General features: G+C 44.3%; 1 protein-coding gene across 1 annotated transcript; it reads left to right on the top strand.

Annotated features, from left to right (window-relative positions):
* The first annotated feature begins 389 nt into the window (after positions 1-389).
* GEM (GTP binding protein overexpressed in skeletal muscle) lies at positions 390-13,159 on the top strand. The gene is made up of 5 exons (XM_053559415.1): positions 390-534; positions 1,839-2,178; positions 9,392-9,468; positions 10,271-10,475; positions 11,827-13,159. Exons 2-5 carry the CDS (start codon positions 1,848-1,850, stop codon positions 12,102-12,104), a joined length of 891 nt encoding a protein of 296 aa, XP_053415390.1. The 5' UTR covers positions 390-534; positions 1,839-1,847; the 3' UTR covers positions 12,105-13,159.
* The last annotated feature ends 2,595 nt before the right edge of the window (positions 13,160-15,754 follow it).

Genomic DNA, 15,754 nt, shown 5'->3' with positions numbered 1-15,754 from the left:
AATCAAGCCCTGACCATGCAAGGTGGCTACGAGATAGTGGATTCCATCTCGGAAACTAAGGTCTCCACGCAGCCGGGCTGATCCCTGTTTTGGCAAAGCTGAGCTCGCAACTCAAATCTGCCTCTTCTTCCATCCTTTATCCCGACAGCTCGCAAGTACTCTGCTGGGAAGGGTGATTAAGCGGCACTTTGTATTTTTCCATTTTCCTGTGTCCACCTGGTAGAAATAAAATAAAAGAGGCCCAGGATTGAACTATTATTATTTTTTACTGGAGAGAGGGGAGTCTGTCACGTGACTGCGAGTAACCGATTGCGCCACGTGGGGCCGCGAGGAGTTTGCTGCAGAGCCGCCCCCTCCCGGCGGGGGCGCTGACGTCACGGAAAAGCCGGGGCTCGAGGCCGCCCGGCGGTTATAAAGCGCGGGCCGCGCGGCTGCGGGCGGCGGCACGGAAGGCGGGCACCGCGGAGCGGCTCCGGGATCCCGGCGCCGACACACGTGACGCGCGGACACAGCGGCGCCCAGCCTGCCAGCCAAGTAAGGGGGCGCCCCGGGAGGGAGACAGTGGGCGTTTCCAGCCCCGCAAAACTTTCTAAGTTGAGAAAACAGCCCTGGAACGTGCGGTCCGCGCGGTGGTTTTCTGGTGGGGGTAGAGCTCCAGGTGCAAAGGATGTCACTTCTCCGCAAGTTCCTTAATTCAATTCGGTGGGAGGATCGCCTCCTCCTGTAGACTGGGGGGGTCAGAGGGCAGCCCCTACTGATGCTTAATGCTTTTGTCGTTTGCAAGTCAAACAACCAAGGCGCTGGTTTAAGATTTAAAACCAGCCGTTCGTCCCGGTTAATGGTCGAGGTGTGGGGTGTGGCGCGTGGGGGTTAGGCGGGGAGTGTTTGTGCGTTTCTCCCTCACGTGAGTGACTCTTGCTGATTCACGTGTGAAGGCGTCTACTTTGTCTCATGTATCCGGAAAAAACAGAGCTCCGGGCAAGGGGAGGCAATCTTGCCAGGGGAAAGTTGTAGAGAAGTTGCTGAAAGTCATTTAAGACAGCCTTCTGATTTGCTTCAAGAAGGTGGCAATCTGAGTTGGACTGAAAACTTTGGGAGTGGATGTGGTTTGCTCTTTCTCTGCAGATTTGATGGGTCTGAATGCAAGCAGGTCATTTTCCTGCCAGAATGACTAGGCTTGGAGCTGGGATGTTCAGAGTGATGTCTGTGGAGAAGAGGGCAGAGCTAAAGGCATGAACCTGAAACAAATCCCCCCCCACCACACCCCGTAATGATCTGTTCATGCAGCTGGAGAGCATCACTGCAACTTTACTAAACATGGAAGTTCCAATAAGTGGCTGTCCTGTGCAGCCAGGGGGAGTGATGTCATTGCCACGTGTTTCCCACCCGGGCACAAAAGCCTGCTGGACGCTGGTGCAATTAAGAGCCAAGTTTAGACAAGAGCAGCTAACCTGGCCAGCTGGTCCCCAGCAACATAACTTGTTGCTTTTCAAGCCATCTCTGAAGCTGGTAATTCCTTCCAGCTGCCTTTCTGCTTGCTTTGAGCAGGAAACCAAAAGCTTCTTTGAGGATGGAGGAAGTATACGGGCAGTGGGCAATGTTAACGGTAGTTTTTTCTCTGTGCAAATGACAGTCTGTCTGAGCAACTGGTTACCCCTGGTGTGGGGAGTATATGTGCATGTCCAGTTGAAAGCCTGGGTTGTTGGGGGTTGGGGACTGTCACTGGTGCTCCTTATATTAGATACTTGCTTCTCACCCCATCTGATAAAGTATCACAGTGACTGTGTTTTTGAGCTGTCTCTTGCTCACTAAGGCATCATGGTTGCTTTGCTCCCTAGGACCCAACGATGACTCTGAATAATGTCACTATGCGCCAGGGCACTGTGGGCATGCAGCCGCAGCAGCAGCGTTGGAGCATTCCAGCTGATGGCAGGCATCTGATGGTACAGAAAGAGCCCCACCAGTACAGCCACCACAACCGCCACTCTGCTGCCCCAGAGGACCACTACCGCCAAAGTTGGTCCTCTGATTCCACAGACTCGGTCATCTCCTCGGAGTCAGGGAACACCTACTACAGGGTGGTGCTTATAGGGGAGCAGGGAGTGGGCAAGTCCACTCTGGCCAACATCTTTGCAGGTGTGCACGACAGCATGGACAGCGACTGCGAGGTGCTGGGAGGTAGGTGACCCGGCCCTGGTGGGCTTCTCTCCATCAGCAGTAGTCCAGGCAAAAGAGTGAGAGTAGCTGGGTTCTGCAGAGTTGGGAGCTGAGGTTATGTATCCTTGGCACTGACTGGAGGAGCTGAGTCCCAGAAAAGCCCTGGCATAGGCTCTCAGGGCAAGAAAAAGAACATGCTTGAAGATAGCAAAATCTGTTGTACCTGGGCCAGAAAGGGAATTTTCTTAGATTCTATTTCTAAACGGGCTGGGGAAAATTGATTAAAGAGGGCAGAGCCAGAGGGTTCACATCTGGATTTTGTTGACTCTAACTTGAACGCTCTTTCCAGAGCTCAGTGTAGACACAGCCTTTCCCACAGTTATAACTAAAGCCAAACCCATTTAAAAAACCGTTAGGATGAATTAATCAATTTGCTTCCATCAAACTTAGAAACTTTTGAGGGTATAAAATAGCTTGAAATATGTATTTGAAATAGTATAAAAATTTTAAAAAACATTTGTAGTATAACAATGATGATAAATACTTTGTATAGAGTCTTCCAGCTTTTTTTTTTTCTCTTTTGAGACAGAGTGTCACTTTATTCCCCTGGGTAGAGTGCTGTGGCATCATAGCACACAGCAACCTCAAACTCTTGTGGCATCATAGCACACAGCAACCTCAAACTCTTGTAGTATCTCTTGGGCTCAAAAGATTCTCTTGCCTTAGCTTCCTGAGTAGCTGGGACTACAGGTGCCTGCCACAATGCCCAGTAATTTTTTTTTTTTTTTAGAGATGGGGTCATGCTCTGGCTGAGGCTGGTCTCAAACTCCTGAGCTCAAGTGATCCACCCACTTCAGCTTCCCAGAGTGCTGGGATTACAGGCGTGAGCCACTGTGCCTGACTCTTACAGCTTTCCTAGACAACTTTCCCTGTATAATCTGATTTCAGTTATTTGTTTATTGAAGCCTCTCCTATTTCCAAAACTGTGTTGAAGTGACATTATCTCAGAAATGCATGTACTCCTCAACTATGTGTAAAATACAGCTCTATATTTTGGCAAATAGCATGGGGATCCTAATAGCTGAGGGTATCCACACAGTGTCTTTCAACCACACTTCAGGCTCAGCATGTGTGACCAGGGTTACCATGTGTCCCTATTTGCAGCTGCAAAAATGAAGGAAGAGCTGTCCTGCGCTTGTCCGAGTCACATGGTCTGTCCACATACTCTCAGTCGCGACTCACACCTGAATCACAGGCTCTCAGAGTAGGAAGATGTCATTGTGATGTCTAAGTTCTCCCCTCCACTTGGTGTGTATGCATCCTGCTCCTCACTACCAACAGCCCATTTCCTCTGAAGGCTTTATTCTTGCCTGTCATAGTGTCAAGGAGTTCGCTGCTTAAGGAGGCAGCTCAGGAACTGAGCTATAAATGATGACTCATTGATGTAACATTGATTTCTTGCCTCACTCGTAGAATCTCAGGGACTATAGCTAAACAAGAATTGAGGAAGAAATAGGGCTGGTGTTGTGCAATTGATTCTGCATTTCTTTGTAAAGGCTGGCAGGTCGCTGTTGTTGGAAGAGAGGAGAGGGAGGAAGGAACTAACATTTGTAGTGAATATTTGCAGTGGGAGGGGTGCTTTCTTAGGGGCCTTATATTTGGTGTGCACTGTGTGTTTGGTGAATCACAAAATCCCTGTCCTCATGAGTAAACTGAATCTCAGGGAGGCCACATGGCTTATCTAGAATCACCCAGTAAGGAAGCGGGGTTTAGAATTTGGGATTTTATAATCTTCAGTGCTTTTTTCATTTTACTATTTATGGGAACCTGCTATGCTAAGTACTTCTCACATGTATTTTTGATAATACTTAAAAAACATCAAACCCATTTAGTATTAATATCCCTATTTTACAGATGAAGCAATGGAGGCTTACAAAGTTAAGTAACTCTTCTTAAAAACTAGTACATGGTATGACCTGGATTCAAACCTAGTTGTGGTTGAACCCAAATCCTGTGTTCTGTCTCCTGCAGCCTCAGGATTAGCTTCCAAAAGCTGCTAAGTTCTATGGCATGTTGGGTATCAGGCACATGCCTGGCTCCACTCTGAGCTCTGAAGCACACAGTGATGGATGAGGTGCACCATACCCTCCTCATAAGGAGCCAAGTGCCAGTGGCTACCATGCAGAGCAGAGCAAAATTAACGATTACCTTAAGAAGTAACAATGAAGTGCTTCGGGTTTGAAATAAGCAAGAGGTCAACTGAGCTTTTCTTTTTCCTTTTTTTTCTTTTTCTTGAAAGAGGAATTAAAAATGTTAGTGGAAGGTAGAGTTGAAAAAATGTTTATCCATTAATTAAAATGAGGTGTTGTCTATCCATTTTAATGGAGGGCGGTAACCCCATAGGCATGAAGTCTAGCTTTTTACCTGGAATTTGGGAAGGCAGACTTCTATATTTGGGAAGCCTTTGTGTGGAGCAAGAGAAGGAGAGGAAGGAAGAGAGAAAGATGATCCTTTCCTTAACTTCTTAAATAGATAATCTTTGACAATGAGAAGCTTCTCAGGTGACCCATCCTATCTAATATGACCTGTTTGAGTAACCTGATTTATACTGTCTAGGACTACATCCCCTACCTGTAGTCTCACTGGAATCACTAGTTGGCCTATGTTTCCCAACAGGAAGGTTTTCCAAGGCACACTTCTACATTTTTTCCCCCCAGAATTAACCATAAGAAAACAATTGACACAACATTCTCCTTATTATTTCTCCTAATAAAGATGGATGTTGTTACAGTTATGTTGAAATAATCTTACAGCTTTGTACACATTTAATGCTATTCATTCATTCCTAAACATTTGCTGAACATATACCATGGAACATGGTCGGGCATTCTGGGAACATGTGAGGAGTCATGGGGCCTCTTTCATAGCCACACTCCCAGTATGCAATGAAGCATAGTATGTACACCAACTGTGAATCAAGATAGGATGTAATAGGTGTCTTGAAATCAGTATAAGGAGAGTGCTATAGGAATTCAGAAGCAAAAAGATTATTTCTGGTGTGGGTATCAAAAAGAGATGTTCAGGGATGAAGTGGTCTCTGAGCTAGACCCTAAGCACAACTAGGATTTGGAGGCCCTGAGCTAGATGCGAAGGCTCAACGCGCACACTGTGAAGTGCAGGAAGGAGCAGCACTGGATTTGGTGTCTGATGAATGGGTGCTCTGCCTCCAGCTCTGACAATGACTTAGCTGGGTGCTCTTGGACAAGCTTCTTCATTGGTATAACCTGGGTAATACCTACTTTATAGGTATTGTGAGTATTAAAGGAGCATATTAAGCGTTTCACATAGTGCCTGGCACTTAGTAAGTGCAGAATGAACATTAGTTAGAACTGATTCTGAATCTACTATTTCCTTTTGATGTGCTTTCTTCCAAACCTGGTTGTTTCTCCCAAACCTCTTGGGTTGTTCTTGGCTGGGACACTTTGAGATGTGCAGAGGAGACCTGAGCCACCACATGAGATGACAGTATTCTTAGAGCAGGCATTCCTTCCAAGGTTCATTCAGATCCCTTGGGCTATGAAAGCTGAAACTAAATGAAAGGTTTTGGGGGAGAAGGGAGGCTAGAGCCTGAGAACTTTTGAGGGGCTACAGGAGCCAGTTCCAGCGTGTGAGAGAGAACTATATGGGTTCCATACACAGCACCTAAGCCACAGGGACGTTGAGGAAAAAAAATTTAACACAATGAGGAAGACTTTATTCAGGACTATTGCAATAGGCATCAAGATATTCCAACAGGGAGAGAGTGAGCCCAACTCCAGATTGAGCAAGAACAAGTGGGGGTGGGTGGGGGCGGTACCTGTGCCTCAAGGAGTAGGGTGATGGGTTCAAACCTAGCCCCGGCCAAAAACTGCAAACAAAAAAAGGAACAAGTGGGCATTTATAGCTAAGGGGCTGGTTGGAGTGCGTTGATGGGCGGAATATTACTAAAAGGAGACATGAGGGTTACAGGATTCCTGCTGAAGTCAGGCCAAGGACTTAGACACTAAAGGGAGAGCCTGGGTGAGGAATCTGGTCAGATACTGAAGGTGGGGGATCCTCACTAAACTGACCTGGCAACATTCTCTCTAAAAGTGGATTCTGCAAGGATGGATGGAGAAGGTCAAGTTGGAAGCCTAGTAGAGAAGTGGGTTCAGAGGACTGTACTAGAAAGTTTGGTCAAGGAGAGAGTCTTTGTCAGGGGATCAAGTGAGGAAAGACAGACTGGGGTGCACTAGTCCAGGAGGCTATAGCCACAGTTGCCACCCAAGGTACCTCTGGCTTGCTCATTAGGAGGATTTCTCCTGCTACAGGGAGTAGGGTGGACACCCCCAGCTTTCATCCAGAGCCCTGGATAAATGAGAACCTCCCCAGGACCAGGTCACCAAGAAGCCTTATAGGCTCATGGGCCTCAACCCTTCCTCCACACTCCTTAGAGCAAATTTTTAAGAGCCTTGCTGGAGTTTGGTGTTCTGATATTTAGCCCTCTCCTCACCTGATTAGCACTTGAAAAGGCTAAAATTTGAGTTGAGCCATTGAGCTCCAAAGAGAAGTTGAGAGCTTTAGTGACTCTGGGTTGGCGCCTGGTTGGTGAGCCGCTGGGCCTTCAGAAAGGATGCACCGTGTGTGGGAGGAGTTTGGGGGCAAGTAGCCCAAGGTGCAATAGAAACCCATGCACATGATTTGGAGGTGGTGGTGAGGGAGGGGACCCCATGCACAAAGCAGAGAAGAGATACATTGTTTTAGGCTCCAGGTCTCTGACACTGATATCCAAGCAGACATAAGGCCAGACAGAATGATCCTGTCAGGAAATTTGCAGAACGGCAAAGCATCTTGTTTGCACGTCCACAGCTGTACTCCTTAGTCCACTTTTGCTCTAGATTTGTTATGATCTCTCTTAAACCAAGGGAAAGTTTGGGTTTACTTTTCCTCTTAGTTATTGGAATACTGTATGGTTTTTTTTTTTTAACTATCAGACACTTAAGGGAGTCCCCTGTACTGCTGTTGGGTGGTAGATGGCAGGCAGAGAAAGTGCTTCCTTGAGAGGGTGTTCAGGAAAGATAAGAGCTCTGGGGGGAAGGGGCAGACAGCCCCCATGCCTATCTGTGCTGCCCAGGCTCTGTTGATATCCATGCTGTTGCAGAAATTTGTGTGTTGAGATCATGCCCCTCCCCAAGTCCTACAGAATGTCCCACTGTGATCTTATTCATGCTGCTTATTGTGGGCACAGCACAAGCCACTGGGCAGAGTTTTAATCCTCCAGTGGGAAACAGTTAACATTGATTAGAAGAATGACCTGCTCAACTCTCTTCTCATTTGTCCCTGGTTTTCTTTCTTTCCCTCTCCTGATTCCACGTACTAGAAGAAGAAACATTAAACCAGGAACATTACTTTTCATAAACTCTTTGCTATTATAAAACAAGAAATGCCCTGATTTCCCCAACATAGCTCTCTTAAGCTAGGATTTACTGGTAATAGGAAGTGCTGAGTATGGCGAGAACCAGCTTCCTCCTTATGAAGAAGTAATGATAACAGCTAATGTTTAATTGAGTTTCTACTTTGTGCCCAGATTTAATGTGTGTAATTGCCACATAGCCCTAAAATGTGCACACTGTTATTAATGTCACTTCACAGATGAAGAAAGTTGAGACTTAGTGAGCTTGGGTTAGTGGTCCAGAGGCACATAGTTAATAAGGGAGAGCACCCAGATTCTAATTCAGGTTTGCTCACACCCACAGCCACACTGCTGTATTATTCACTCTTTCATTCACTGGACAAGTGTGTATCGAGCACCAGCAGTGAACCAGGCACTGTCCTCTGTGCTGGGGGACACAGTCAACAGTGCAGGCACAGATCTCTAGGGCAGGCCCTCCTGCTGTGGGGCAGTGTTTTTCAACCTTTCTTATCTCACGGCATGTTTGAACCTATAGCTAAACTTTTGTGGCACACTTAAATTATATGGATAAAAAAGAAAAAAGTAAAAAAGAATGTATTTACTGTGCTTTGAACTGCTTTTGAAAATAATTAATGATCTTTAAAAATGCTACGATCCCTCATGGCGCACTGGTTGAAAATCACTGGTTCTAGGGGCTGAAGGGACAAAAAGATAAAATAAGTAAGTTAGATGTGTTGCACTTTCTGGCAATAAGTGCAATGAAGAAACATAAAACAAGGAAGGAAGGAATATTGGTGGGGGTGTTGAGTTGCAGGTTTCAATTGAACCTCCCCCCACTTGCCCAGGAGGTAGAGAACAAGCCTTGCAGGTATCTGAGGGAAAAGATTCTAGGCAAAAAGAACAAAAAGAAACTTGACAAAATCATTATGGAAATCATACTTTTCAAATGATAAAACAGGAAACCTGATTATGAAAATACAGTGGAGACAGGCTCAACTGTATGGGGTTGATGGGATCCTTGTAAAAATCCCCTTCCACCCCCACCCCACCCATGACAGATTTTTCCAGACTGGAACTGCGCTGTCCCGACGTTGTGCTGTGTTCACCCTTCACCTACCCTCAGTCTGGGCTCCAGTGCTGGGAGGGAAGTTTCCATTACTAAGTTGAGCTGGAGTCTGTCCTCAAAATGGAAAAACAAGCCCATTCATTCTTAGGGAACTGCTTTTTTTTTTTTTTAAGGAAGAAAACTACATAGCCAAAACAGGGATAGTCTCAAGATTTTTTTCTTGTACTTCTCCAAAGAGGAGAAGACTTAACTGTCTCTGAGCTCAAAGCTCTTAACACTGAGCCAGCGAATGTCCAGTAGGTACCTGCTGAGCTGTACAGTAGATTTCCACATAAGGCTTACGAAAATGGGGTTTAGGGTTCCACTGGGCACTTAATGTTTTCTTTTAGCTTCATCCACTGAATCTGAGTCAAAAGCACTTGGGTTTATCCTCACAAATGTTTTTTCTATATAACAGGTCCAGGAGTGATGAAAACAGATGCCTTTTACTTCGAGTGGTTTGGCGATATACATTAGGGAGATGTAGGGTTTTTGTTAGTATATTACTGGAGGAATATACATAGGATATTGTTGAAGGTGACAAAAATAGTAATCTACCTTTGCAGATATCTGTATGTTTACAAAATTAGTTGCATATGTAGTAAGTTTATTTTCTAGCATAATTTTCTACATGACCCTCTTTATGAAAAGTGTTGCATATTCACCTGACCCCAGTATCATTGTTCTTTCTTTTCTAGAAGATACATATGAGCGAACCCTGATTGTTGATGGGGAAAGTGCAACAATTATACTCTTGGATATGTGGGAAAATAAGGTATGCAGAACTGGTAGTTCTCAGTGAATTCCTTCAGGGCTTGCTTTCCAACAGGCTGTTTGGTGTGAGGGTGACCTTGTCCTACATAGCTGGTGTTCCAGATGAGGTGGGCTCATTTTCTTGATTAAAAGCCTTTACTTTTGAAGATTGAGACTGTTCCAAGGAACAGGTCATTCACAGATGAGTTCTGAATAATAAGCAAGTTGCAGTGACTTGCCCTTAGCTCCTTTTAAAAAAATACAAAAAAGTGTATTTGTTTTAGGGAAAGGATAAATCAGCACAGACATTTATTTTAAATTATATCAAACCATCTCATATGAAGCTGATGTTATTAATACTAGTTTTCATTATTTGTTTTTTAAAGATCTTGGACTTCTGAGCATACATGTTAAACCTTTTGTTTGTTAAAAACTTGTCTATTCTCACAAAATGGTTCTTAATTTTATCACTTGGAAAATGCAAAAGGGAGTTTTTGGGAAGTCAGAAAGGGCTCATGTTGGGTAGATTAGATAGAAATTGGAAATACTGCTTGGCAGAGCAGTTGTATAATTTATTGACTCAAGCTGTAGATACTGGAAAATAAAAAGGTTTTGGCACAAATACTGTAACAGGCTAGCAATCTTTATAGCCACCAGACATCTTGTAGGCATGAAAGACCAGTGCATTTTGGGGAATTAGAAATAGTTTTCTTCCTTTCTCTTATCAGCCAGGGTACTTTAGGATACATTTATTGTTTCTTTGGGAACTATCATGCCATTTCCCACATCACCCTGGGCTCATGGAAGGTCTCTTGTTTCCTTAGGGTGAGAATGAATGGCTTCAAGACCACTGCATGCAAGTTGGGGATGCCTACCTGATTGTCTACTCCATCACAGACCGGGCGAGCTTTGAAAAGGCATCTGAGTTGCGAATTCAGCTCCGTAGGGCCCGGCAGACAGAGGACATTCCTATCATTTTGGTTGGCAACAAAAGTGACCTAGTGCGGTGCCGGGAAGTGTCTGTATCAGGTAAGAGAAGTGGTGCCAACACTGTCCAGACAGTCTCCAGATCACATGCATCTTCCTTAGGAGACTGGAAGTAAGATGCTATGTGGAGTTTTAGGTGTGCCCCTCAGACATCTACAGTCCCCCAGGTCTCCTCCATGCTGGTTGCTGCTCCCTTGTCTATCTGGTCTACCGGTAGGACTCCCTCCAAGGGGTTTCCTGGAATTCCCCAGGGAGCTCTTCAGGGAAGTGGAAGTAGCATCTTCATGCAAGGATGAGGAACTCTTGATTTTAGGGCAACCCTTGAGAAAGAGTTTCATTGAGAACAAGAATAATGCTCTGGCTGGCTCTGGCCCCTATAAACCCTAGAAACACCCCCTACCCCTGATCTCCTGCTTCCAAAATTTCAGTTTAGGACTCTGAAATGGTGTCTGATGTGGCCACATATACTTCTTCAGAGTGGGCACCCAAGTGCTTTCCCAGCCTTGAGATTTTGTTGGCATAATACAGATTTGCTCCCTGGTACAATTAAAAAGATAAACTACTGCTCAGGAGTAGTAGTTATTAGTATTAGTTGTTTATTCCAAACAACCAGTTTGAATGTGTTACTACTGGGACATGACTGTCTATGGTAATAATGGTAATGACATGGTGACACGTGGTCATTGAACACAGTTAAATAATTGAAATTGAGATTGTTTCACAAAGGCTTGTATATATAGTTCCCTATAACTACTACACATTTGTAAAATTCTCAAATATCTTATCAGAGCGTCCTTTCTTTTTCTTCCTTTTCTTTTAAAGGAGGAAAGCCAAGTGGTAGAATTCTTATTTTCAATTCAGGAAATCTAGTCAGGGGAACGAGTTAAGAATATGGGCTTAAAGAGTGAGCCGGCCTGGATGCACTGCCACTTACAGGCCGCCATGGGATCCCTCAAGGTTTTACAACACCCCCTCAGTTTCTTCCTCCACAGAGAGGGATGATAAAGTATTTTCCAAGAATTCTGTGAGCATGGAAAGCCGTGTTTATAAAGAGTTTAGCATAGTCCGCAGTAACTTTAGACAGTGGTTTTTAGCGTTTTAATTAATTTCACTATATTAGATGAAATTGGACCTGCAGACAGTAAATTTAGGGTGGACCAGATATAAAGTCCATCTCTCCCGCTTCCTGGGGTTCCCCAGTGAGCACCAAGACTCCTTCCTTCTATTTATACCTCAGGAGGGCCTGTGCCATAGTGGCCCTCTTCGTCCGCTGCCCACAGGACGGACTTAAAAGAGTTAGTTACCTGGAGGCACCAGCTGCCTGTCTGCGGCTGTGTGGCTGCGCGGGGCCCAGCCCTGCAGCCTCTGACATCCTCCGCTCCTTTTGTTGCAGAAGGGCGAGCATGCGCAGTGGTGTTCGACTGCAAGTTCATCGAGACCTCGGCAGCGGTCCAGCACAACGTGAGGGAGCTGTTCGAAGGCATCGTGCGGCAGGTCCGCCTGCGGCGCGACAGCAAGGAGAAGAATGAGCGGCGGCTGGCCTACCAGAAGAGGAGAGAGAGCATCCCCAGGAAAGCCAGGCGCTTCTGGGGCAAGATCGTGGCCAAAAACAACAAGAACATGGCCTTTAAGCTCAAGTCCAAATCCTGCCATGACCTCTCTGTGCTCTAGGCACTCGAGTCACGCAGATGTCCCCCTTCTGGACATCGTTGATGGCCTTGGGACAGCTAATCTATATTAGATTGGATATTTAAGTATTATTAGATGTGGCATCCCCCATTGAAGCCGGGAGCTAACGTGTTAGCCTCATGGGCAACGTGATGCATGAGAAATGAAAGATCTTTGTAAGAAGTCAGTATTTATTTACAGGATAAGCCTGACCTTGCTTCTCCAACACCCAAGACTCATTAGGATGTGTTTCGTGTTCACGCATGTTTCTTCTCTCCTTTGGATAGCAGAGAATTGAAGCTTGTGAAAGAATTCCTAGAACAGGAACTTTTTCATCGTTATAGTATTGCCCACAGTTCTGGTCTGTGACTTTGAGGGCAATGGGTCATAAACAAATAGAGAAAAGCTGACAAAGCTTTTATGCAAAGGTGGGAGGACTTTTTACATAACCTCATATCCGTGGAGCTAGAACTGTAGAACTGAGTTCATCAAAATTGTGACTCTTATTGCTCCAACTGTGAAAAAACATTGCTGGAAACTAAAGCTTAGCACATGGTTTTTGTTCATTGCCCACAGAGACTTGTAGAATTGGGAACTGATACAGTACCACTTGCAGTTTAAAAAATTATCTTACGTGTCTTATAGTTTTTATCAAGGGGTAAATTATTTGAATCAGATTCTACTTAATCAAACCGCCTTTTATGTTTTTTTTATTTTTGCAGCCATGGAGCCATCATAAAAATATTTTTAAAATCTGAATTTATTGATAGCCTAGAGTACAAAATGTCCATTTTAAAAATTAATCAAAGTCTGAATTTTTATAAAACGCATAACATAAAAAACTTCTAATATTTTGGGTTGACCCTAGTTTGCCACAGCTCTGCTCTATTATTATTTTGCAAAGTAACCGTTTTAACATTTGATAAAGCATATTTATGAACACATTCCTTGTAAAGAAAAAGGTCCATTTTATTACCATTTTCTATCTTTTTCAAAATATGCAAGTTTTTACCTATATGTCTTATAGTAAAACAAATAAAATCTTTGGAAAAAAGGCATTCTTAAATGTTTTTCCTCCCCAAACAAGATGATTATGATTATTTTTATGTAGCTCTTAGAACAAGCATATTCTAAAGAGACATACCTATTATTTTATTTCTTTTTCTCACTAATAGTAGTCCAGTCATTGTCTGTTTTAAAGGGTATCCTTGACACTTCTGCTTTGGAGGCATGATTCACAGTCATGCAAAGTTATTTTTGGCTGGTACAGTTGGGAATTGTTTGGGGTCATTGCAATGCTAAGTTATAGTAAAAGCCAGATTGACCTTTTCCTTTAGTCTGGCACATGCCTGACTGAACAGATGGGCCTCACTTTGCTCTCTGGAGGCTCATGGCCTTAAGCTTGATCTAGGCATTACAGGAAGTTATAAAGGATTAGAGAAAAATTACAATGAAAGGAAACTAGTGATTTCCAGCCTGAGATCTAGCCAGGTAAGCCTTTAGCCAAATTCTCCTCTCTGACATTAATACGATCAGACATTAATCACGTGGCATTTGTCCAGTGGCAACGTGCAATCCTTTTGCTGGAAAGACACTTCCTGGTGTTACCCTTTCATATCTCCTCTGGCCCTGTGTGCACTCCCTGTCACATACCCCTCCTATCTTTCTGAGTCTATACTCATACAAACTGATGGGGATGACCATAGGATCTCAGCTGTTGCCATCTGAGGCAGAATTTTTAAGGAACAGTCTCACTCTGTCACCCAGGCTGGAGTGCAGCCTCTAACTCCTGAGTTCAAATGATTCTCCCACCTCAGCCTTCTGAATAACTACTGCAACTCTGAGGGCTCGCTGCCATGCCCGGCTAATGTGACAGTTTTAGGTGTCTCTGCTCTGTTTCCTTGCCTCTTTCTCTTCCTTTTCCCAAGTTGAGAGCAAAGGTTCCCATCTCTATGCACTTTGCCTTTTTGAATTGATCAAGAAAATAGTACAGGGAGATGATAAGAGTTAAGATTCAGAGTACACAGGCCTTGACTGTGCCATTTAGTATCAGTGGTTTTTGGAGTAAAACTTGAACATTTCTAGTCATCACTTTTCTCATCTGCAAAATGGGGCTGTTAATAATATCCAGTATATAGGGTAGTTGCGAGAGTTATGTCTTTTAATCTGTCATGCAGTAAAGAGCTCAAGAAATGTTAGTTTTCTTTGTGGCACATCTTCCATTTGGTATAAATTAAGAGTTAGTTTTATGTTTGTTTCTCCCAATTTGAATGGAAAGTCCTTCAAACTGGGAGGCACAGTGTCTTTCCTCCATATCCCTCTGCTCCTCAGTGCAGAGCCCCACATGTATTCCCAACACAGATGCTCCCGATGTCTCCAGAAGGTCAATAGGCCACATCAAAGCACACTGGTTTAGGTGGACAAATGACTTATTTGAATTTGTTCAGATGTTAAGTATCTGAGCTAGGATGACTGAATCAGTGTGACACCCAGACTTTTGCTTATTCTCATTTCTCAAGCTGCTCCTATAAACACACCGCACATTTATTCCCATGGATCACCCCACACAGCACACACCCAGAGAGCAGGCGCACACCACACAGACACACGCAGCTTACATATACTACACGCAGCACACACCAGTGCATACACGCTCGCTTCACTGTGACCCGTTCTCACAGTCTCATTCTTCATCACTTCACAGGGCTTCCCAACCAAATGGCCCACAGATCCCAAGCCTCCCCGCCTTAAGGATGTAGTACCATATGTATACCACGGATTACTATTCAGCCCTAAAAGGAGACTTTACATCTTTTGTATCAACCTGGATGGAGTTGAAACACCTTCTTAGTAAGGTATCACAAAAATAGAAAAGCAAATATCCAATGTGCTCAGTGGTAATATGAAGCCAGTAGATGATCTAATATATGCCCACAAAAGAGAACAACTCCAATTCAAGTTGGGGGGAGGAGGAAGGAGGAAGTGGATAAGGGGAGGAGGGAGGGGGACTGGTGTGCTCCCACCTAATGAGCAGAAGGTAAGGGTATATGGCACACCTCCTGGGGGTGGGACACAGTTATAAGAGGGACTCTACCTAACAAATGCAAACATTGTAACCTAATTGTACCCACACTTTAATCTGAAATTTTTTTTGTAAAAGGGATTTCATACCCAGGTCCCCTTAGCTTGACTCAAGGCAAGATAATACAGGCTTCATTCCACTCTGAGAGGCTTCTTGGTTAAGAGCTATAGCTCTGGAGTCAGACCCAGTTCCAATTTGGTTTCATCACTTACTAGATGTGTGACAGTTCAAAGTTTCCTAGTCTCTCCAAATGACAATTTTCCCACTGCAACAAGGTAATAAGAATGCCTACCTCATAAGTTGCAGTCAGGATTACATGAGACCCTCCCAAAGTGTAAGGTTATATCCCAGGGAGAACAATGACCACCCTGCTCTAATGCAGCGTTCACACGTTCACTCGTGTTTTTTCGGTAATATTGGGCACGTGGGCCCTGACAGTGCTGAAATATAAAGATGACTAAGATATTGTCCTTGTCCTCAGAGACCTCAAGAATAGTAAATTTTACTGCCCTCCACAGCCAAAGGAGGTGGAGTAGAGAAAGGAAGGAAATGAAAAAACTGTAGGAGGATT

Source organism: Nycticebus coucang, chromosome 13 (genome assembly GCF_027406575.1).
Source record: "Nycticebus coucang isolate mNycCou1 chromosome 13, mNycCou1.pri, whole genome shotgun sequence".
Taxonomy (NCBI): domain Eukaryota; kingdom Metazoa; phylum Chordata; class Mammalia; order Primates; family Lorisidae; genus Nycticebus; species Nycticebus coucang.
The sequence above is the reverse complement of the archived record's forward strand: the minus strand, read 5'-3'. Positions and strand labels throughout refer to the sequence as shown.